The sequence below is a fragment of the Andrographis paniculata genome, unplaced genomic scaffold (assembly GCF_009805555.1).
Source record: "Andrographis paniculata isolate CXL003 unplaced genomic scaffold, ASM980555v1 Contig15END, whole genome shotgun sequence".
NCBI classification, from domain to species: domain Eukaryota; kingdom Viridiplantae; phylum Streptophyta; class Magnoliopsida; order Lamiales; family Acanthaceae; genus Andrographis; species Andrographis paniculata.
The window spans coordinates 1,227,318-1,250,574 of record NW_026137435.1 but is presented as its reverse complement, the minus strand read 5'-3'; the positions used below and the strand labels follow the sequence as shown (position 1 = coordinate 1,250,574).

Below are 23,257 nucleotides of genomic sequence, written 5' to 3'. Positions count from 1 at the left end.
ATATGATGGGATAAAATGAAATGTATATTTATATATATATATAAATATAATTAATTATTTCTAAATTCAAAAATATTGCAGTAAGTTTGGAACAAACAAAAAAAAAAATATTGCTGGGTGTTTCGAACGAAGGGAGTACTTGCACATACACTTATGTATAATATTGTCAATTTTATTCGATGAATATTATGTCTTCAACATAAGCACATATGCAACCACCACTCTTACATAGTCTCTCTAAGCTCATCAAACAAACACAAATTTTATGGCATTAATCCCTGCAATCACCTGATGAAGAATATATGATCACATTAATTCCTATACTTCTGTTCTGACAAGGCATACGATGTTGTCAGGGGACGGAAACCATGCTCGAGGCTGGCTTGCCATATCTTATTAATGTCGAACATCGTATTCCCACACTCATGTTCACTCCAATCTTCGACAGCATGCAGTATTCCCGCAATTCGCTGTGCACTCATCACTCGTCTCGGGAGCCAGTTCTGCCGAAATTAAGGGACCATAGTTTAAATAGTTGATGTGATATAAATAGATATTAATGTGATGTTTTGAATGTAAATTTAATTTTTATTATAATATAAGAAATAAAAAATATATGTTTGATTTGATATTTTTTGAGGTAAAAAATTTGATAAATAGTAAAAATTTTGTAAAATGTGATATAAGAACGTACCTTTAAAGTTTTGCAAAGGAAATTGCCACAGAAGATTATTGAAGCATTTGTAAAAAATTCTACTAAAATACTAGAGTTAAAGTAGATGGTAAATAGGGTTTTAATTTTAATCATATGAAACTATTTTATTATCATGAGCATTGGTGTTAGTCACTTTTGATCATATATTGAATGAGAATGTTTGAATTTTGGCAATAATACAAAAATTATATTCCTTATTAAAAATTTAAAAGGCAAGAAGAAAGAGAGGGTAATAACATTAATTTTGAGTAAGGTTGTTTCGAACCTCACAAGAGTCGACATTCTCAAAATGCTTCGGAGCCAACATTGATGGTGTGTAGTTGTACACACAATCTTTGCGCGCTTTCTTCGGAGGAAATTGGGAAAAAGGGATGAATATTGTCCCTTTCGATGCCTTCGACTGATCATCATCGCTTAGTCCATCTCCGACCAACCATACCTACATGTGTAACGGTTTTAAATAGCTCTCTCATTTTAAATTATGAGATCGAATAATTTTTTTTTTTTTTATAAAAAACACTCTAAGACGGCATATATTGTACTAAACAAACAATAAAGAATTAAGTACCGAGCATTAGTTAAATACCTTGGGAAGATTTTGTTGAGAGAGGGCCAATATATTTGTGGCCTTGCTATTAAAACTCAACTTGAGCTTCTTATACTCGTCCTCGCGAAGAGTGAATACCTATTCAATTTGAAATAACAAAGAATCCATAAAGAATAAGTACCGAGAAATATTTCATCCCATTCTTCAAAACTATATATGTTATTCTTCCTCGACTTCAAATGGTAGCTGATTTGTGAAATCTTGTTTGGTTTTGATTTGAAATTAGAGTTTTGTTTAGAATTTTGATTTACGTAGCATTTTAATATGATATATTGCGAGATAAAAAAAATTATTTTTATTGAAAATCGTATAGGCTAAATAATAGAAATTTTGCTTTGAAATACAAACCAAACACACTCTATAATATTTTTTTTAATGAATAAGTAATATCAGACAACATTGAATTGAATGTACCTCGACTCCCTCTTGGCATAGGGTTAGGGCGATCGAATAAGCAACCTTATTTAGATTGCCTCGAAGTAGCACTTGACTTGTTCCTTTCGGAATGCTATTTAACACAATAGCAACAGCTAAACTACTTCCATTGACTAGTTTTACTTTCAACTTCGGATGCCTTGTTATGAACAACTCACCATTTCTATTGAGCTCCTCGGCCTAAATCACGTGCATAAAAATATCAAAAGAGTGATAAGTCTTTGTTTTATGACTCGGAATTCATTGTTCAACTATCTTAAAGCAACACAAATTAATAACATGTACATTTTACAAATTTTGATGTAATAATTCGTAAGGAAAAAAAAAAAAAAACAAGAAGATTCTGAATTCGCTCGAACTATTTTGATAGTAGTTGAAAGTGTAAAAAAACTAAATCATATTACTAGCATAGATATAACTTGCCTGATTCAAGAGCCCTAGGCTTAGCACTTTAACTCCTTTCTCCTCGGCTTCAAGTATCGCATCCTCAATCATTTTATTTATTGATTCCCTTTGCCATTGCATAAAATACTACATGAAGAACAAAAGTATATGTTATGTTAGAACTTAATTATGATATTCAGGAGAATAATCTTATATTATTTTGTTGATTATATAATATAGTTATATATATATATATATTTTGATTAGTGAATATTGAATAATGAATTATGGAATAATATATGATTGAGTGGACATTGGATAATAAATTCGTGATATTTATGTTTATTCATTATATATATTTATATATTGTAATAGTTTTGTGGGAGAAAAAAATTGAGAAATAAAGTTTATTTTTCCTCCCCAATTACGCCATATTTTGTTAATTTCTACTATGTTCTTTGTTAACCTATCAAAAATGAAAAAATCGAAGAAGAAGAAGAAGGCTTACTTGAACGGTGTACTTGGGGACAACCCATGTTTGCAATTTGAAACGTTTGAAGAGATTCCTTTCAACGATGAAAGTACGGCCATAGATCAAAGTGATGGCCGTCGACCATAAAGTGACAGGCGACATTAGCCACAAGTACCACTTGGACTTGTGTGGCTCGGAAGCCAAGTAGGCGAATCCTAATCGAAGATAGTATATCGAATTAGGCGTAGTTAGATGAGTCAAGTGTACCAAGTCGGGCGACTCCTCTTTTCTTACTAGAGACTTCTCGTACAACAAATCCGAGGATTGATCCATTGTGCCATAGACGTAGTCGTAGAAAGGCATGAATAGAGAGTAATTCGTCCGAAATTGAGTGTGGTGTAATGAATGGAACCTATGGCAACATCATATAGAAAAAACTCATTCGAAAAATAGTTTAGCATAAAAAAAAATGAAGCAATAGAGGATTTTGAAGTTAATTTGATGTTTCATAAGACAAGTTTAATATTTAATGTGATATATATATTTTTTAAAAAATTAATAGTAATAGATAATCAAAACTTCGAAATTATATATGTAAATGTAAATATAGACCGTAAGTTTGGGAATATTTGTTTAATAAATTTGTTTGAAGAGATATTATAGAAAATTATGTAAATAATATAAAAATAATACATTAAATTCTGTCGTAAATTATATTGAAAACTCGACTTTAACATACCCTTAGTAATCAATGCATTAAATTCTAAGCCAAAAAACGCTCGATCCTAATTAAATCAAAGTATTGCAAGGAAACCATCAAATCCTGAACACTAGATTCTAGATTACACTAAATTAAAGCCTAATTAAACTCATAAAAATTGTAAATATATTTTAAAATTAGATATATATTTATGTGACGGTAGACTACCGTATAACTTGTAAGTTTAAGATTATTTTATTAAAAATATTTTAAATAAAACAATTACACTATGAAATATTTATCCACTACATGAAAATCTTATTTTTGCGATGAGTATTTGAAAGGAATTAAATCACTCGTTAAACTTAGGGACTCGAATTTAAGCCCCTCGTAAGTTTTTTTTTGTGAGAGATGAACGGAAAAAGATGGATCGTATGCTTATTTACAAGTGACAATTCGAAAGAGATCAAAATCCTTAACAAATTTTCTCGCTAGCTGATTCCCTCACATTATTTTTATTATTTGTCCATCCCAAAATCATGATACTATTTCATAATTTAGTAATTGTACTGTCTATTTAATATAATTAATACCCTTACCACTTCTAATATATTACACAAATGCTGTTACTTTTATATCATACAATCTAATAAGGGTATATTTGTCTTTTTCACCATAAATCAATATAATACTAATATTCAAATATCTACGTACAAAAATTAAATGGTACTGATTTTATGGGACGGAGGTAGTATATATTTTTGCTTTTAAATTATTTTTTCTTTTTTTTTTAAAAAAAATTTCAAAGTCGAGATTTAAATAGATGGATGGAAATGAATACTTACGACGGTGTGTACATGATGTACTTGAGTGGAGGGAATGCCGAGAAGATCCATTTGGGGATGTGTTCGAAGTTGCAATGTCCCATGTTATTCATGAAGTCGATGTAAGTGGCGTAGCCAAAGATCGAAAGAATTGAAGCTGTCCCATTCCATATCGTTGTAAAAATGGGGATTATAAACAGCGCGTAGTATGCTAAGATCTCGCCGAATGGATGGATCACAGCTGCATATATTCGCCACAAAATAATAATAATAATAACAACAATAATAATGATAATAATAATAATAATCTATATTTTTAAAATATTAAGTTAAATATATACTTTTATTTGAAATATTACAACTAAACCTTACTTTTTATTTAAAATTCATCATATATATATATAGTTTTTTATTAAAATTAACTAAAAAAAATATTTTAAATAAATGAAAAAGACAATCAATTTAAGGAATGCACAAAGTGATGTCTCAACTGTTTATTTTGTGTTTTCATGGCCCAACAGAAAACTTTATTTTAACATTATATTATTATTTTTTTTTAATTAAAAACATCACAATCAAGATCTCTATATATAACTAATTCATACAAAAAAAAAAAAAAACTCTCAAAATTATTGGATTTTGTCTTTTATGAAATATGCAACTATACCCACTATATTTGTTTTATGCTATTTTTTGCCATAATTTGACATGTTTGATTGGGGGGTTTTGCAAGTTGCTATTAATTTTTTTCTTTTCTAAGTTTTTGTTTGTTTTTTTTCAAAAAAAAAAAAAGTGAAATCTACTTATATTCTCATATATTAATTCTATTTCTACCTTATATACATAAATCTATTCAGCATATGATCCCACCCTAGATACAGTTACATATAAAATTTTATATATTTTTAATATATATATATACTATTTTCTTTATTTATATAACATAAGATTCTATTATCAACAAAAGTAACCTATTTATTATAATTTATTAAAGTTTATATAGTTTAAAACATTTCAAAAAATATTTTAGATTGATTTTTAATTAAATATATATCACATCATAATCCACATATATAGGACCAAACAAACACTTTATTACTAAAGAGTAAACTCCAACTTACACAGCCTTAGGGCATCTGGGTTGGTTGATTTGGGCAACGTCAAATTTCATGCCAATTTTTTATTTGGTATTGTATCGTAGCAATGTAAAAAATTGGCGTTGCCTTTTATTTATTTTAAAAAATTTTACTTTTTATTTATGGTTTTTAAATTTATTTTTATTTTTTGTTTTTTTAAAAAATAGTGTAAGTTATAAAAATAAAAAGTTATTTAAAATTATACATAAAATAGAATATTAAAAAATATTAATGAAAATTAGAGTTATAGTTGAAATAGACTTACTGTAATAACTGCATTTATGGATTAAAATTGTATAAATAGAGTTTACCGGTTGAAGATGGTCTTAATCAGGTGAGTTTAATTGATTCGTAATATAAAGGAAAAAACAAAAAAATAGACAAAATTTGCAATTTCTTCTTTTTTTTTTTCTTTTTTTTTTTTTTTCACGTGGCGAGATTAAAGTTTTCTTACAAGTGATGGGTTCGGTGACGATGGAGGAGTGGTGGTGGGAGTGGTAGCGCGAGTAGAGAAAGTGGTGGTGCAACGCGCGGTGCAACCAATAGTATAAAAACTCGACCGGCCCGGCATGGAGCAAAGCAATCAAGATTGCCCCATCCATCCGCCACAACGGCAAATCTTGAGCCCTCTTGATGTAATTTTGCGCTATGTAGAAAAATAATCCGTTAAATATTATTTGGTCATCCCTGCAAGGCACTATTCCATCAGATCGGCGAAATTACTACAATCAAAATAAAATTCATTAAAAAAAAAAAAAAAGAAAAGAAACTTCAATTGAATCAAATAATACCAATTTCTCTCCCTATCAACTTGGTCGAATTCGATGCTCTTGTCAACTATACGGTTGGCTCCTTGCGCCGTGCGATATCGGGAGAAAGAAATCCATAGTTGGTTGTGCACCATTCTCCATATTAAAAGGGGAAGTATAAGAAACTTGGAAAGATCCCTTTCGCCCTCGCCCTTGGTCATGTATGAATACGTCGCGTGTATTGCAAAAGGAGCCAAAAGCGCGTACTACATACCTCGAAAAAAATTCAAAATCAAAATTGAATTAATTCATCGAATATAATGAACCAAAAACAGTTCGATCGAAGTGAATTTTTTTTTATTTTAATCTAACATAAATGAAAAAGAATTGAACCTTGTAGGTGCCAAGACATGTCCATGGCCAGTCAGTTAGAAACCCTGGTTTGGAAGCCATTTTTGTATTTCTTTGAAATCTTCACAAACTTCTTGTATAAATTGTCACCTTGGTATGCTTCCATTGGGTATATACACACATACACACACACGTGTGTGCTAATGTGTATTAAATTTCGTGTGTACTAATGTGTATTAAATTTGGTACAATTATTGATACTTTTTTTTTTTTCTTAAAGAAATAAAACGACAACACGCAATCCTTACTTTTTAAATACGTATTGCACAAGCAGTGTCAAATCCTTGTAGATTAAGTGGTGAGATATTTCTCGCTTTAGGTAAACACTCTACGACAAATTCAATCGAAAAAATGTCGGCATAATTTAAACCTAAACCTAAACCTAAACAATCACAAGTACATCTACTATTGCTACATTTAATGACATATATGCGTGTACATGCAAGTAATTAGAGAAATATTCTATAAATTAATTAATTTAACAACATTGTATTAGTACGATTAATATAATATTGCACATTTACTAACAACGTATAAAGGGTTTGTTCATTCATTTTTTTTTTTTTTGTTCCTGATATAATTCTCAATCTATATAATATTTATGTTCTACATTATTCTACAAAAATTAATAATCCAAAGTAGTATTTTTTTTATATTAACATCACAATTCTCTTATTTTTCAACCAAAAAAAAAAAAAAAAAAAAAAAAAAAACTAAAACACTAAACAAACAAACCCTTTATTTTACATTTACTAATATACTCTCTCCCTTAGTGATTCAAATTTATATTCACTTTTTCTTTTTGAGTTGTCGTAAAAAAAAAATTATCATTTTCTTTTTCAGTAAAAATGTATTTTTTTTCCTATAAAAGAAAAAAATAACAATTATTACTCATTTTTTTCTGTCAAATAAGCATATATTATTTGTACGACGGAGGGAGTAATATATTCAACACATGAATGGACAGACAAAATATTGATAGTTTTAAATTTTTTATTTTGAAATTAAAATTTTACTCTTATTAAAATATCATATTATTTTATATTTAAATTCAATTTATTAGATTTATATAAAAATCAGCAAACATAATATTATCAACACCGTCACAATATTAATAGATATGTACACATTAGGCAACTCCCTACATCGTCATTGCTGCCGTGGCTTTTCTGTAATTTTGGTGCATAAGAACGTCATTCTCATTCCAACATTTTTATCAATTTAGGAGTTTTTTAAATTATAATAAAATTTAAGTAATTAATAATAATAGGTTACATTATTTTATTATATATTTTTTATATGAACGGTATTATTAGTAATTTTATTTAAGTAATGATTTAATATATATAAGATTAAAAAAATTAAAAATATATGTTTAATTTTTTTAACAATTATATTTTAATAAAATATATAAATATGCATATTATTTTTTTAGAGAATAAAATTTTATATAATAAAAATAAATAAAAAATATAAATTTTTATTTATGATTAACATAAATTAATTTGTAGAAAATTTTGAATAAATATAAATATATTTGTTTATTAACTAAGAAAATAGAAATAAAAAAATTTGAATGAATTTTTAGCGAATTTTATGATGTAATATTTTGAAAGAGAAAAAATGAAAAGCATAATGTCAACTTGGCCCGAGAAGACAAGGTTTGTATTTCACACAAAATATTAAATCTTAATCCTATTTAAATAAAAAATAAATATAAATACAAAATCAAACAAACTGAGGCTGTGTTTGGTTTGTATTTCAAACAGAATTCAATACTCTCTCTGTCCCACACACCACACACCGTGTCTACTGTAGATACGGTATTTTAGGAATGGTGTAATTAGTAGATAATTAAGAATATATTAGTGAAAATAATTATTTTATTATATAAATAATTATAAATTAAGATTAAGTTAACTAATTAGTTTAATTAAAATTAAAAAAAAATAAATTAAAAAGTTTAAAATGAGATAAAAGTGTGTAATCATTTTCCAAAAAAAAAAAGTGACATGGAATATGAGACGGACATAAACGGCAACGTGGACATTGTATGTGGGACGGAGGGAGTATTATTCAGTCCACAAGATTTTTAGTATAAATATATTAGTTTTTCGCAAAATATCAATCAAAATATTATTTAAATCAAAATCTAAACTCAATCAAATCAAAACAAAACAAATCAAGATATATATATATTTTTTTTCATTTGAATTTGTTTATTATGTTTGATGTTTACTTGATTATTATACTACTTCTGTCCACACATAAAATATACAATTACTTTTGGCGCGGTGTTTAAAAAATAATAGTATTTTAATTATAGTAGGTAGTTAAAAGTAGTATAATAATATTTTTGCCTTTGCTTTTTGGTGTAAAAATAATGATGTGATGTAAAGTATAAATATTTGTGGAAAAAAAATAAAATATTTAATGAAATATTTAATTTGTAATTAGACGTCCCAAAATAAAAATATATATATTTTATAGCGGGACGGAAGAAGTATATGTTTAGTTGTATTTTCAAGTTATTTTATTTATTTTATATTTTTGCTTATGTTTGCTTTTTCACTTGATTATTATATGTTTAGTTGCATTTTCAATTTTTACATTATTTATAAGAGATATTCCTCATAAAGAAAAGTTATATTCCATATATTTTATTTGCAATTATGTTCAAATATTATATTTAATATCTATTTATATTATATTAAAATAAATATATATAATACTCCCTCAACTTTGTTTGTTAATAAATTATTATAATACTCATATTTTACTTTTTATCTACTCTATTTTTATATTAAAATATTATTAATTTTTGGTATACGTATCCAAATAAATTGACATAATTACCCCGGAAAGAGGCAATAATAATAATAATAAAATTCTCCATGTTGATAGGAGTCTATGAGCCTCCCTCTAACCTATACTAAATTACTTACTCTCTGCCTAACAAAATGTAGGTTGTGTTTGTTTGCATATTTAGGTTTGGATTTTAAAAAGTAAGAATTATTAAATTTGATTATATATATTTTTTATATGATATAAACAAGTATTGATTTGATATTTTGATTATACAATTACATTTAATGTAATTTAAAAGATAAATAATTAATATTTGAGTAAATATTGTTTTAGGATTTTTTTATACTCCTCCCGTCCCATATCTATATATCCATTTGCTTTTTGCATGGAGTTTTAAAAATATTAATACTCCTTCCGTCCCGTTAGATGGGTGACGTTTCCTTTTTGCACGTAGATTTTTGAATATTAGTATTATATTGAATTGTAGGAAAACAAGACAAAAATACCCCTATTAGTATGGTGTAATATAAAAGCAATGACATTTGTGTAATATATTGTAAGTTTAAAGGATATTTATTATATTAAGTAGGTAGTACAATTACTAAATTAGGAAATGGTAACCTTGTACGGACGAAAATGAAAAATGATAACCTTTCAATGGGATGGAGGGAGTATTATATTGAGATAAAGTAAAAATAAAGGTAAAAAGACTAAATAAAGTATTGTATGATATAAAAGTAATATCATTTATGTAATACATTGTAAATTGAAAGGGTATTTGTAATGTTAGGTAGACAGTACAATTACTAAAAAAAAAAAGAAATGAATACTTTGTTATGGGACAGATCAAAATAGAAAAATGGATAGATTGTTAAATGACGGAGGGAGTATTAATAGTAAAAACTTATAAATTTGGTTTGAAAAAAATTAGTTCGAGTATTGTATTTAAGTAATTTTTATGGAATATTTTGTAGAGAATTTTTTTCTAAAAACCCACAATACAGATGGTAAAATTTTGAAAAATTTTGGTCAAGAAACACACATCTTTGTGATAGTTTGTTTTGTTTTGATTTTTTTTTTTAAAAAATAACATTTTAATATGATATTTTGTGATTAAAATTATTTTATTATTATTAGCAAACACACAAGCTAAATAATGTTGATTTTGATTTAAAATCAAAACCAAACACACCTTGTTCACTTATTATGTATTTTCAAATAATACGAATTCTTTATAAATGTTATTAAAAAAATTTGTACATACAAAACTAACACAATATAAAAGATCAATATTCCAATACAATATATATAATATAATTTTTCATATCTAACATAAAAAATAAAATCATTCAAAACGACAAAGCCAACAAACCCATAATTATATATGGGGGTGAGCATTCAGATTTTCGGTTCAAGATTTTGCCAAATTCGAACTGATCTGAAAATTCGAAATTTTTGAAAAAACCAATCCGAACCAAACCGAAATAACTGAAATCCGAAATCCGAAAATCCGTAATCCGAACTAAAAAATCCGAACCAAATCGAAAAATCCGAAATTCTAAATATTTTTATTATTATTTTTTAAAATTTTAAATTCTTTTTATATTTTATTATTATTTTATAATATTAAATATATATAATATATAAAAATTAAATATATTAAAATATAAGTATTAAATTTGAGTTTTTTATATTAAAATATAATATTTTCTAATAAAATATTAAATATATATAATAAAAAAATATATTAAAATATTATATTTTGGATTTCGGATTGGTTCGGATTTTAAGTATACCGATCCGATTCGATCCGAAAATCCGAAATTTGTTAAAAATTTAATCCGATCTAATCCGATCTAAATTTTAAATTTCGGTTTGATTCGGATTAGATTTTCGGATATATATTTTTGTATTAGATTTTTAGGTTTGTTCAGATTATCGAGTGACTTAAAATAAAATCAGGTTGGCCTAAATCTAATCCAAAAAAATTATATCATGTTCGGATTAAAAATCAGGTTTAGGCTAATAGACTTTTTTGTTATACTTACCGCTCAATCTGACATAAACACGATCTGATAATACAAATATCCATGAGGTATTGGATTATAGTATCGATACATTTTTAGTGATAAACTAGCTAAATTGAATACTTTGGGTGATCCCCATGTTGGCTATGATGCTTTCTGAAGCTCAAGTTAGAACTAGTTTTGATTTGATTGCCACTTCTCTGAGTTGGAACCAAACAGTATGAGCTAAATTCTTTGTCGACTTTGATTATTGAGCCTATTTTTTAGGTTTTGGTATACATTCACATATATATTTGATGTAATCTTTTTGTAATTAATATTTGAAATTACTAGTAAAAAGGCGTAGTTTGAGCGCCAACACGTAGATTGAATTCGATCAAAAATTTCTTTGTATTCTTGTGTGTTTTTCTTAATTTCTTAATTTTTGCAATATGACAAAGGTGGAGTATTCCTAATGATCGATCCAATAGGCCTAGAGCTATGAAGTTTAATGTAGAATGACTTTATTAATTAAGTATTACTTGATAATAGTGTCTGGCCAAATATTACAAGAAAATAATATTTTTATAACGACTTTTTTTTTTTAATTTTTAAATTTACTTTTTTTCATTATTAATGACATTAGAAACCAAAATGATTAAACTATGTCCCTAAAGTTTATACGTAGATAACGCCAGCTAACCCTAATTTCTGTTACAAATGTATTATTTTTTTAATAAAAAATTCAACTCCAACCCTTAATAAATCTTTGCTAGACCAGCACTGAATGATTAATGTAACCTTGTTCTCCTTCTCCCAGATTCGAGGGATTCATTTGATTTAAGTTTTGAGTTTAAACTTTTTTATTTAATTTTTTTTGTAAAATTTATAATCTACTTAAATGTATTATTAAAAAATAATATATTTTTACTATAAAATAATTTGATTTGAAATACAAATCACACAAATTTTCGTTAAATTTTAATTTTTATATTATATTAAAAATAAATTCTTTTACATTTAAAATATTATAATAACATCTATTGATATCATAGACACTACAAAAAAAATAAAAAATAAGTATATTTGTAACGGAATTCCGTTTCTAAAGTTTACGTAGCTAATGTAATTCCATCTCTAATTCCGTCTCTAATATCATTAGTAACGGAAAAAGTTGATTTAAGAACGAAAAAATCTTTGTTACAAAATTGATATTTTTTTGTAGTGAGAGAAAATCATAATAAATATTATGTACCTATAACCAATTATCATTTTTGTATTTTAATTGTCAGCCTGACAAAACATATCCTATAGATGTCAATTTTTTCGCGGTTTTTGTCTTCCGTAGCACAATTCCACTCGCACCGACACCGTTATGAACTTGACGCACGGTAAGAGTACGAAAAAATTGCGAAAAAAATAACACATGTGAGATATATTTTTGTCAATTTGACAATTAGAAGACAAGCCGATAATTATCAATTCTGAGTCTAACAATTAGGTTATATATTTTTAGCGTTTGGCTTTTTTGGGTTCTAAACAATCCTGTACTAACAAAAAAATTTGCTAGTTGCTTCGTATGCTCATTTTGGATGAACCGTGTGAAATTTGTTCAATTCCTTCTTTAAAATTTTATTTATATATTTTTAGGGTTTAGAGTTTTTAAGGCCCAAAATAACTTCAAATTGACAAAAAATTATCGTTGGTTGGTTAGTTTGGCCATTTCGGATGAATTATGCAAATTTCGTCTCATTGCGAGTCGTCTAAAAATGAGTTTGCATTTTGTTAGGTCATTTCGAATAAACTATGCAAGTTCCGTTCAATTCATATTCTAAAAAGAAGTTTACATTTATTTGCATTTACGTTTTTTAGGGCCATAAACGAGTTCAGATTAAAACAATATCGCAAATTTGTTTGTTTTGTCGTTTCATCCGAAACGTTGGAGTTTACTCAAATTCCAAGTCTAAAAATAATTTTACATTTGTTTAGAGTTTATAGTTTTTAGGGTCCTAAACAATTTTGGATGGACAAAAAATATTACTGATTGGTTTGTTTGGTTGTTTTATATTAACCGTGCAAGTTTTGTGTAATTATGAGTTTGAAAATAGGTATATATTTTTTAGCATTTAGCATTTTTGGAGCCTTAGATGACCTCAAATGGATAAAATAACATTGTAGGTTGGTTCATTTGGTTGTCAGATTAACCATGCTGAGTTTTTTGTAATTCCGAGTCTAAAAATTGGCGTATGTTTTTTTTAGTATTTAGGACTTCAGGGCTCTAGATGACCTTGGATTGATAAAATAATATCCGTAGTTGGTTTGTTTGGTCGTTTCGGATGAACCATACAAATTTTCTCAAATTTCGATTTTAAAAATGGTTTATTTATTTATTTATTTTTTTTTATCATTTAGGGATTTTAGGGCAAAAAATAAGCAATTATCACTTTTATCTTTTAATTGTCACCTATCAAAATATAAGTAATTCACTCTTGTTTTTTCATTGCCACTCTGTCAAAATATATCTTACATGTGTTTCTCTTTCCCAATTTTCATCCTTTGTAGCACAACCTCATCGTGTGCGCGCGTGAGATTATATCTATCATGAACTTAACGCGTGGCCAGATGACGAAAATCGCAAAAAAGTGACATACATAAAATATATTTTGCCAAAATGACAACTAAAAGACAAAAATATCATTGGCCACAAGTACAAAATATTTATTACAATTTTCACTTATATCATATCAAAAAAACTATTTCCATTAACAATTTTAGTATTAAAAAACCTACACCAAACTCCACAACCATCAAACAAACACACCCTTAAACTACAACAATTTGTTTTTTGTGACTTTGATGATGTCAATTGTGCCACATGGTCATGATAACTCACAAACGCAAACATATACCACTACAAAAAAATAATATATTTGTAACGGAATTCCGTATTTAAAGTTCACGTAGCTAACGTAATTCTATTACTAATTCCGTCTCTAATGTCATTAGTAACGAAAAAAGTAGATTTAGAGACAAAAACGTTTTGTTACAAAAATAATTTTTTCTTGTAATGTACACATACTCCATTTATCATAAATGTGCTAATATTTTTAGTTCTAAATTTTAATATAGGTAACGTATTTTCTGTTACCTTTTGTCTCAATTTCTATTTATAAAATTGAAAATAATGGCGCCGAATTCGATGTTTATTGTCATTATTTATTATTTTAAATATTTTGAGGCTCAAAATTCGACACCTCAATTTTTTTAAATAAAAATAATAGGTACTGAATTTAGTGCATTTAAAAAAAAAAAAAATTTGAAAACAATAGGGACTGATTTAAGCGACTCAATCTTTTAAAAAATATTCCGTATGTATAATACATTATCACTTTTGTCATGTATTTATCTCGATGACAAAATATATTTTATATATTTGTAAAAGTCACTATTTATGTCATTTGGTCGTGCCTAACGTTCACATCATGCGCAGCTGAAAGATAGAAATAGCGACTTTTACAAACACGTAGAATATATTTTGTCATACATGACAAAAGTAATAATGAGGTATATATGAAATAATTTTTGCAATTTTCTCCTTTTAGAAATATAAACTTAAAAATAATAGAAGCCAAACTTAGTGCTTCTATTAAATTTTTTTTTTTCAAATAAATAATTATGCGGCGCAAGTTTTACTAAAAAAAAATAGTATATTTATAATGAAATTATGTCTCTAAAGTTCACATAGCTAACGTAATTTCATCCTTATTTCCATCTCTAATTAATAACGAAAAATGTGTATTTAAAAACGAAAAAATTTCGTTACAAAATTAATATTTTTTTTTGTAGTATTTATGCATCAAAAGAATATTTTATTAATAATGAAAGGGGCTTCTGCTCCTTCGCTAACACCGCGCCATTCTCTGTGCCAATTTTTCTTGGCAAAAACTGCTTTTTTTCTTTGTAGTGCTATAAATAAAAATGTGCTGCTATTTAAATTAGAATGTCCAAAAAGTTATGTAATTTTTTATTCACATATAAAAAATCAGTAAAAAGAAAGTTAAAATTTTATATAACCTAAAATTTATATTATAATTAAAAGTAAAACTATAAAATAAAATGAGATAGTGGGAGTAATTAAATTAACTTAAATGAAACTTATTCATCATCATGTTGCTGCTTTGCATACACATATATGCGTATATGAACCCACCACCCCTCATTATGCTGTCTGTTTATTTAAATAGAAAAGAACACGGGTGCCAACACGCCCGTGCTTGTAGGGTGTCGGAGAATTTTTATTTATTCCAAAAAAGTTGAAAATTTATATAAGGAATAAATAATTGTGTGTACTTAAGGGTTTTGTTTGTGCAACAATTTTTTTTTTTTTTTTTTTTTTTTTTTTTTTTTTTATTTGAGACGATTTTCAATATATAAAATATTATTTTTTTTCCTCTGTCCCATATCAAAGTATCATTTTTTTATTTTGATATGTCCTGTAACAAAATATCCATTTTTTGATTTTGGTCTGTCCCATATATAACAGAGTATCTATTTTTAGTCGTTTTTACTTTATTTCTACTCTATCCCAATATAATATTAATATTTCTAAAATTTCGTATAAAAAATAAATGAATACATAGTTATGAGACGGAGGAAGTATTATCTAATTATAGTTTAAAGAATTATTTTATCTCATTTATGAGTATGATAAAATAATCATAAACATTAGTAAACTAATTATAGGTTAGAGATTGTTATTTTAATATACTTCCAAATAAATATATAATCAAAATAGATAAAATAATATTATTCACTTTAATCATACGTTACATAAACACAACTCTTTATGGGATAGAGTAGAGAGTACTCTGGAAATCTGACATTTATTTTTAATTATATCCTTTTTGTTTATTTTAGTCATTTTGCTTTTTCTTAACATGAAGTCATTATTCCCATCACTTTGCCTTTGTTATTTTTTGTATTTCAATATTTTTAATATTACATTTTATCATTTATAATATAAATATCTTAATTATATTATAATATACATCCAATCTTTGTAATTTGAAATAATATTTTCTTAAACAAAATTAAATAAAAGATTTATTTGTTTGGTTGTGATTTCAAAGTTAAATAATTATCATTTATCTAACATGATTTTCAATAAAAATAAATTATTTTTTCTTACAAAAATATCACGTCAAAATATTATTGAAATAAAATTTAAATCTAACATCCATACATTTTAGATCAACTTTAAACCATAACCAAATATCATAATACTGTATTAAGTAACTATTTAAACTTAAATTCAAAATTTCAATTAAAGGCAAATAAAAAAAAAATTATATATAATCAATAATATTATATTTTCGAAAAAGGAAAATGCGTACTATATATACAATATATATATATATATATACAAATGGTTTGTTAATTGAAGTTTGTTTCAACTTTTTATTATACAATTTTCATATTTTTCTATAAAAATATATTTGATTTGTTAATTTATATACATATTTTTATTATAAAGTTTGGGAACTGATTATATCATTTAAAATGATATAATATTAAGTATTATATATAAATATATATATATATATATATAATATCACATTAAAATTTAATTTTTTGGTGTTTCTAAAGGTATTCAAATTTTTAAAATTACAATACTTTCATTTAAGTGGAGATGGTTGATGAATAATACATTTTTTTTTTTTTTTAGAATGCAAAATTTCATTGAATATATGTTGTTAGTAAATGTACAATATATGATTTTAATTAATAGTAATGTATGACATGTAACATTCCGAGGCGCCACTCCTACCATTTATATATATATATTTTGTGACGGATTAAGATTAATAATCGAATAACAAACATAAACGTAAAATAGATACAGATTTACGTACGTAGTTTACCAACAACACGTTGACTACGTCTACGGACAAAAATGGAAAATAATTTTATTGAGTATGACTGAATTACAAATTACAGACAGATTCAAGGAATATTAACAATATATATCAATTAATGTGCAAACACTTGACCTATAACCTTTTGGCATAATGCATTATTTATTAAAAAAAAATGAAGCAAAAGTATTGATAAGTGCACCAAATTGAACACACTTAACACACGTGTATATATATATATATATATATAATGGAAGCATCCCATGGTGACGATTAGACAAGTAGTTTACAGAGAAGAAGATTTCGAAGAAGAAATATAACAATGGCTTCCAAACCAGGGTTTCTCACTGACTGGCCATGGACATTTCTTGGCTCCTACAAGGTTCAATTATTCTCTATTATTTTTATTTTATTTTAACTTTCAATTCTATTTCTATTCCATCGAACTCGTCGCGGTTCATTTTTATTCGATTTTGATTTGAATTTTTTGTGTGTATGTAGTATGTGGTGTTGGCTCCATTCGCTATAAAAGCGACGTATTCATACATGACGAAGGGCGAGGGCGAGAGGGATCTTACGGAGTTTCTTATACTTCCCTTTTTAATATGGAGAATGGTGCATGATCAAATATGGATTTCTTTCTCCCGATATCGGACTGCCCAAGGAGCCAACCGCATAGTCGACAAATCCATTGAATTCGACCAAGTTGATCGGGAGAGAAATTGGTATATGTGCATTCGACTCATGATTTATATATATATATACTTTCTCTGTTCCATTTGAAATGATTCATTTAATTTAATATAAGTTATTTAATGTAAAATAATTTAATTAGTTAATGATAGTGAATTATGATATTATTTTATTATATTTTTATTAGAGTAACATTATTAGTAATCCTAAAATAAGAATTAATATATATAAGTTAAATAAATTTGAAATATACATTTCAATATATTAAATATTATATCTCAATAAAATATGTTACATTTGTCCGGCTCTAAGGGTCTTATTTACTTTTTTGCGTGTTGATATTTAAATATTAATTATTATATGAAAACGTAATAGAAATCAAAGGAAAATGACAAATACTTCTATCAGTGTCTTACAAGACTATTATAATGACATTTGTTCAAAATATAATACAAGTATAATGATATTTTTAATGTTAAGGACAATGACACAAAACGTAAATAAGACCCTTGGAACCGGATCGATAGAATAAAATTTTAAATAATATAAATAAATAAATAATTATTTATTTATAAATAAAATAAATTAATTTTATAAAAATATTGAATTTCAAATGTAAAAAAAAAAAACTTATTTATTGAAGAGAGATAAAAATAAAGGGTCTTGAATGGTCCCATATGATATGTGATGTTATATATTGTAAAATTAATTACATTGATTTATATTTGTTAAGTATGTTTAGATTTAGTAAACTTTTTTAAAAATAAAAGCGTGCAAATTGAAATAGGACGAAGAGAGTATATATTAATTGTAGTTGTTTCGATGATCTAATGGAACAGTGCCGTGCAGGGACGACCAAATAATATTTAACGGATTATTGTTCTACGGAATTCACACTTACATCAAGCAGGCTCGGCATCTGCCGTTGTGGCGAACGGATGGTGTAATCTTGACGGCTTTGCTCCATGTCGGGCCGGTCGAGTATTTATACTATTGGTTGCACCGCGCGTTGCACCACCATTTTCTCTACTCGCGCTACCACTCCCACCACCACTCATCCATCGTCACCGAACCCATTACTTGTAAGAAAACTATAACGTCGCCGCGAAAAAGAGAAAAATGAAATTTACAAATAAAAAAAATATATATATATATTGCACACTCCTGTCTTTCATAAAAAATGCACCGAATATCCTATATTTTATTTATTATATAAAACTCTTTTGTGTTAGCATAAAGTTTGCATAAAATATACTTCATCTGTCATTCAAATCTATGTCCACTTTCCTTTTTGGGTTGTCATCGAAAAATATTCTCGTTTTTTTAAGTAAAAAATCATTACACTTTTGTATTTTTTTTTACTATAAAAGAAAAAAATAACAATTCCTACTCATTTTTATTAAAACTCGTGCCCGATCAAGTGAGCACATTTATACGATGGAGGGAGTAATATTTTTGTTAAAAAATAGCAATAACTATGAATTGGAGAGGCCTACTATGTAAATGATTTTTTTAAAGATGACCATGTGTTTTTATTTTTTCAATTTCAACAAGAATCACAAGATAGGGAAACAATATGTTGACATCAACTATTTTATTTATTATTTTTTTATTTTTTATTTTTTATTTTTTAATTGGATAAATAAACTATCAATTTTTTACTATTAAAAACTTCTAGTAAAAAATTTGCAATGATTTTTTCTATTTAAGGTCATGATGTGCATAATAAATATGTGATTCTTAGTCGTCACTGTTTTTGACCAAAAATGATACATTATGAAGATTTTATACTACCACAATAAATAAAATATATAATGTTCTATGGAATTTCATAAGACACGGGAGTATATGCAATTTACCAAAAAAAAAATAAAAATGTACATGCATATAATATAAGACTAAATTCGACAATTTTATCAATTTTATCACACATGAAATGGCAACACTTTTGCCTGTGATGGAACTCAAGTACAATAGTCCACCAGTAAGTTTCTCATTTGATTTTTGCACGCGAATTAAAATAAATTAGTATTTTATAAATATGTAATATGTATTTTAATCTTCAAAAGTAACATATAAAAAGTAGGGGTATTTTGGTATTTAGTTGAGAGTTATTTTTAGTAAAAAAAAAATGAGAGTTTTATTTCGGACAGACTAAAATGACAAAATGAAAAATTTACTCTTAGACGAAAAGAGTATGATTTATCGTCGGTATTTTGACTTGGTACTTTTTTTTTAATCTAGTATGTTCTTTTAGTGTCGGATTTCATTTTTTAGTTTTGGTTTTTTGGCTTCTATAGCGTGGTTGATACGATAATTTATGAGATTGAAGTACATATTTCTAAAGATCATCACAATACTTGCATGGAAAAACAAATTAAAACTAAACTTCAAAAAAGAACATATCTGATCGTTTTAGGGATGAACAATCGATTAATTATGTTTTTTGACAGCATGTTCATATATATATATGCAGCTGTGATCCATCCTTTTGGAGAGCATATTGCATACTTCACGCTGTTTGCAACCCCAATTCTTACAACAATATGTACCCGGACAGCTTCCCTTCTATCGATTTTCATCTACATCACTTACATCGACTTCATGAACAACATGGGACATTGCAACTTCGAACATATACCTAAATGGCTCTTCTCTGTCTTCCCTCCGCTTAAGTACATTATGTACACGCCTTCGTAAGTATTCATTGTATTTGTCCGTTTTAGATTTCGATGCTGGAGTAATGGAAATTGTTTTTTTTTTTTTTCTCTGTGATGCTATGGTAGGTTCCATTCATTACACCATACTCAATTTCGGACGAATTACTCTCTATTCATGCCTTTCTACGACTATGTCTATGGCACAATGGACCAATCTTCGGATTTGTTGTATGAGAAGTCTTTAGTAAGAAAAGAGGAGTCGCCCGATGTGGTGCACTTGACTCATCTAACCACGCCCAATTCGATATATTATCTTCGGTTAGGATTCGCCTACTTGGCTGCCGAGCCTCACAAGTCCAAGTGGTACTTGTGGCTAATGTGGCCTGTCACTTTATGGTCGATGGCCATAACTTTGATCTATGGCCGTACTTTCATCATTGAAAGGAATCTCTTCAAACGCCTCAAAATGCAAACATGGGCTGTCCCAAAGTATACTATTCAAGTAAGCCTTCTTCGTATTGTTAATTATTTTTCAAGTGTTTCTTTGGTTTAAGAGAAAAAACAAAAAAAGAACATATACTTTCGTTCTTGGTTTAGTATTATGCGCAAAGGCAAAGGGAGTCGATCAATAAAATGATTGAGGATGCAATACTCGAAGCCGAGGAGAAAGAAGTTAAAGTGATAAGCCTAGGGCTCTTGAATCAGGCAAGTCATGTTTTCGATATGCATCTTTATATTGAATTGTAAATCAAAGAGCTACCACTTATTTGATGCAATTTAGGACGAGGGGCTCAATGGAAATGGTGAGTTGTTCTTAACAAAGCACCCGGAGTTGAAAGTAAAATTGGTCGATGGAAGTAGTTTAACCGTTGCTATTGTGAGAAATAGCATTCCCGAAGGAACAACTCAAGTGTTACTTCGAGGCCATCTAAATAAGGTTGCTTATTCGATCGCCCAAGCCCTATGCCAAGATGGAGTTGAGGTACATTCAATCGTCTTAATACATCCACTCAATGCGCACGATTATTGTGGTTGTGTTACATACGAACATATATAACAAAGCATATCTTAGAATGCATTTACATAACCTTGTAATTTCAAATCAAATAGGTAATCAGTCTTCGTGAAGATGAGTATAAGAAGCTCAAGTCGAGTTTTAGTGGCAATGTCGCGGACAAATTAGGCCTCTCACAAAACAATCTTCCCGTGGTATTTTAACCAATATGTTTATTCTTACTCTCCATGTTTAGTATGATAGAGTTCTTTTGAAGTCATTTCTTTAACAACGATGAGTTTTTTTTTTTTTTTTTTTCTATCTCATTGTTTAAGACAAAATGACTCTTAAAGTCGAACTATAGTAATAGAAGTGTTACACATACAGGTATGGCTGGTAGGAGATGGCCTAAGTGATGATGACCAGTTGAAGGCGTCGAAAGGGACAATATTTATTCCATTCTCTCAATTTCCTCCGAAGAAAGCGCGCAAAGATTGTGTATACAACAACACACCATCAATGTTGGCTCCAAAGCATTTTGAGAATGTCGACTCTTGTGAGGTTAGAAATAAAACCATTCCTCTTAATGTTATCATTTTTTTTCCTCTCATTTTAATAAAAAATTATGAAGCCTTATGGGTTGCTAAATATCAAATAATACTATCTAATGTATAATCAAATTGACTAGTTGATGTTGGTCGAGTTGGTGTGGTCGTTGACTAGTGACTACAAGTTCACTAGTTCAAATTTTACTACGTAGTCTCAATAACACTACCGGATCACCTTCTTGATTAGAAAATAATTATTCCCTCTGTTCGGGATAATTATGCCATTTTTTTTATTGTCCGCTAAATTTATGCATATATTTTTATAATAAACAACTTTATCGGTTTATAGTTTCATTACTCATACTTTAAGAGATAATAATCAATTTGTCACTATATTTTCTATTTATTCCACTATTTTATTATTAATTTTTTTAATAAATTTTCTACAATATCTCACTCTACTTTTTACCTATCCAACTTTTACATTAAAATACCAATAAGGGAGTATAAGAAATGATTTTCCTAGCATCTATCCTTTAATTTGGCAAAAAGACAACTATAAGTTTCTAAAAACATGTAAATTGAATTATTATCTCTTTAAACTTTAGTATCTTAGATTAGAGGATTGTTCAAATACTTCAAAAATCTTCTTTATTAAGTTGCTTGGAAAATTTAAATATGTTTCTGTTTCCCTTTTGAAAGAATTGGCTGCCGAGACGAGTAATGAGCGCCCAACGAATAGCGGGAATATTGCATGCCGTGGAAGACTGGAGCGAGCACGAGTGTGGGAACACAATGCTCAACGTAAATAAGATATGGCAAGCTAGCCTCGAGCATGGTTTCCGTCCCCTGACAGTGTCGGCAACGCTGTCAGAGAAGATGTATATGAATTAATAACTGGTCTTGGAATGATGGGCAAGTATTTGCAAGGAGTATGCCATAGTGTGTTGCTATAGACTTTGCCTGGGAAGTAGCTTACCGTAAGGCATATAATTTTATATATATATATATATATATATATATATAAAATGCTTTGAGAACATGTAACAGAGTTTGTTGCACATTTCACTACCAAAAAAACATAGTACTCCGCAGTCTCGTATAATTTATCCCTATTTTCTATTTTTGTCCGTTCTACATAATTTGTCTTTTTCTATTTTTGGAAATATAATTATGCACTTTAATCGCATTTTAAATTTT

At 27.4% G+C, this 23,257-nt stretch overlaps 2 protein-coding genes across 5 annotated transcripts; one reads left to right on the top strand and one right to left on the bottom strand.

Moving 5' to 3' along the window:
• Positions 1-163: 163 nt before the first annotated feature.
• Positions 164-6,554, bottom strand: LOC127262608 (very-long-chain aldehyde decarbonylase CER1-like). Of its 2 annotated transcripts, XM_051291375.1 has the most exons (10): positions 6,416-6,554; positions 6,065-6,288; positions 5,728-5,960; positions 4,159-4,378; positions 2,650-3,025; positions 2,181-2,288; positions 1,737-1,937; positions 1,302-1,400; positions 981-1,154; positions 164-503 (listed from the first exon to the last, which is right to left on the bottom strand). In XM_051291375.1, exons 1-10 carry the CDS (start codon positions 6,473-6,475, stop codon positions 312-314), a joined length of 1,887 nt encoding a protein of 628 aa, XP_051147332.1. In that variant the 5' UTR covers positions 6,476-6,554; the 3' UTR covers positions 164-311. The 2 variants fall into 2 exon arrangements, with proteins under 2 accessions (XP_051147332.1, XP_051147340.1); XM_051291383.1 differs by lacking the exon at positions 6,416-6,554 and having other exon boundaries at positions 5,728-5,995; positions 6,065-6,172.
• On the top strand, positions 4,175-23,161 carry LOC127262620 (very-long-chain aldehyde decarbonylase CER1-like). Of its 3 annotated transcripts, XM_051291396.1 has the most exons (10): positions 17,440-17,544; positions 17,664-17,887; positions 18,705-18,937; positions 20,332-20,551; positions 20,642-21,017; positions 21,113-21,220; positions 21,297-21,497; positions 21,626-21,724; positions 21,897-22,070; positions 22,760-23,161. In XM_051291396.1, exons 1-10 carry the CDS (start codon positions 17,485-17,487, stop codon positions 22,949-22,951), a joined length of 1,887 nt encoding a protein of 628 aa, XP_051147353.1. In that variant the 5' UTR covers positions 17,440-17,484; the 3' UTR covers positions 22,952-23,161. The 3 variants fall into 3 exon arrangements, with proteins under 3 accessions (XP_051147371.1, XP_051147353.1, XP_051147362.1); XM_051291405.1 differs by lacking the exon at positions 21,626-21,724; XM_051291414.1 differs by lacking the exons at positions 17,440-17,544; positions 17,664-17,887; positions 18,705-18,937; positions 20,332-20,551 and adding an exon at positions 4,175-4,241.
• The last annotated feature ends 96 nt before the right edge of the window (positions 23,162-23,257 follow it).

Bases quoted from the DNA above. Each gene is read 5' to 3' on its own strand.
- LOC127262608 (XM_051291375.1), bottom strand. From the start codon at position 6,475: ATGGCTTCCAAACCAGGGTTTCTAACTGACTGGCCATGGACATGTCTT. The intron at 1,401-1,736 runs GTACATTCAATT...CAAATTGAATAG, and splicing joins TATGCCAAGAGGGAGTCGAG to GTATTCACTCTTCGCGAGGA. The intron at 504-980 runs GTTCGAAACAAC...TAATTTCGGCAG, and splicing joins AGAATGTCGACTCTTGTGAG to AACTGGCTCCCGAGACGAGT.
- LOC127262620 (XM_051291396.1), top strand. From the start codon at position 17,485: ATGGCTTCCAAACCAGGGTTTCTCACTGACTGGCCATGGACATTTCTT. The intron at 21,221-21,296 runs GCAAGTCATGTT...GATGCAATTTAG, and splicing joins GCCTAGGGCTCTTGAATCAG to GACGAGGGGCTCAATGGAAA. The intron at 22,071-22,759 runs GTTAGAAATAAA...CCCTTTTGAAAG, and splicing joins AGAATGTCGACTCTTGTGAG to AATTGGCTGCCGAGACGAGT.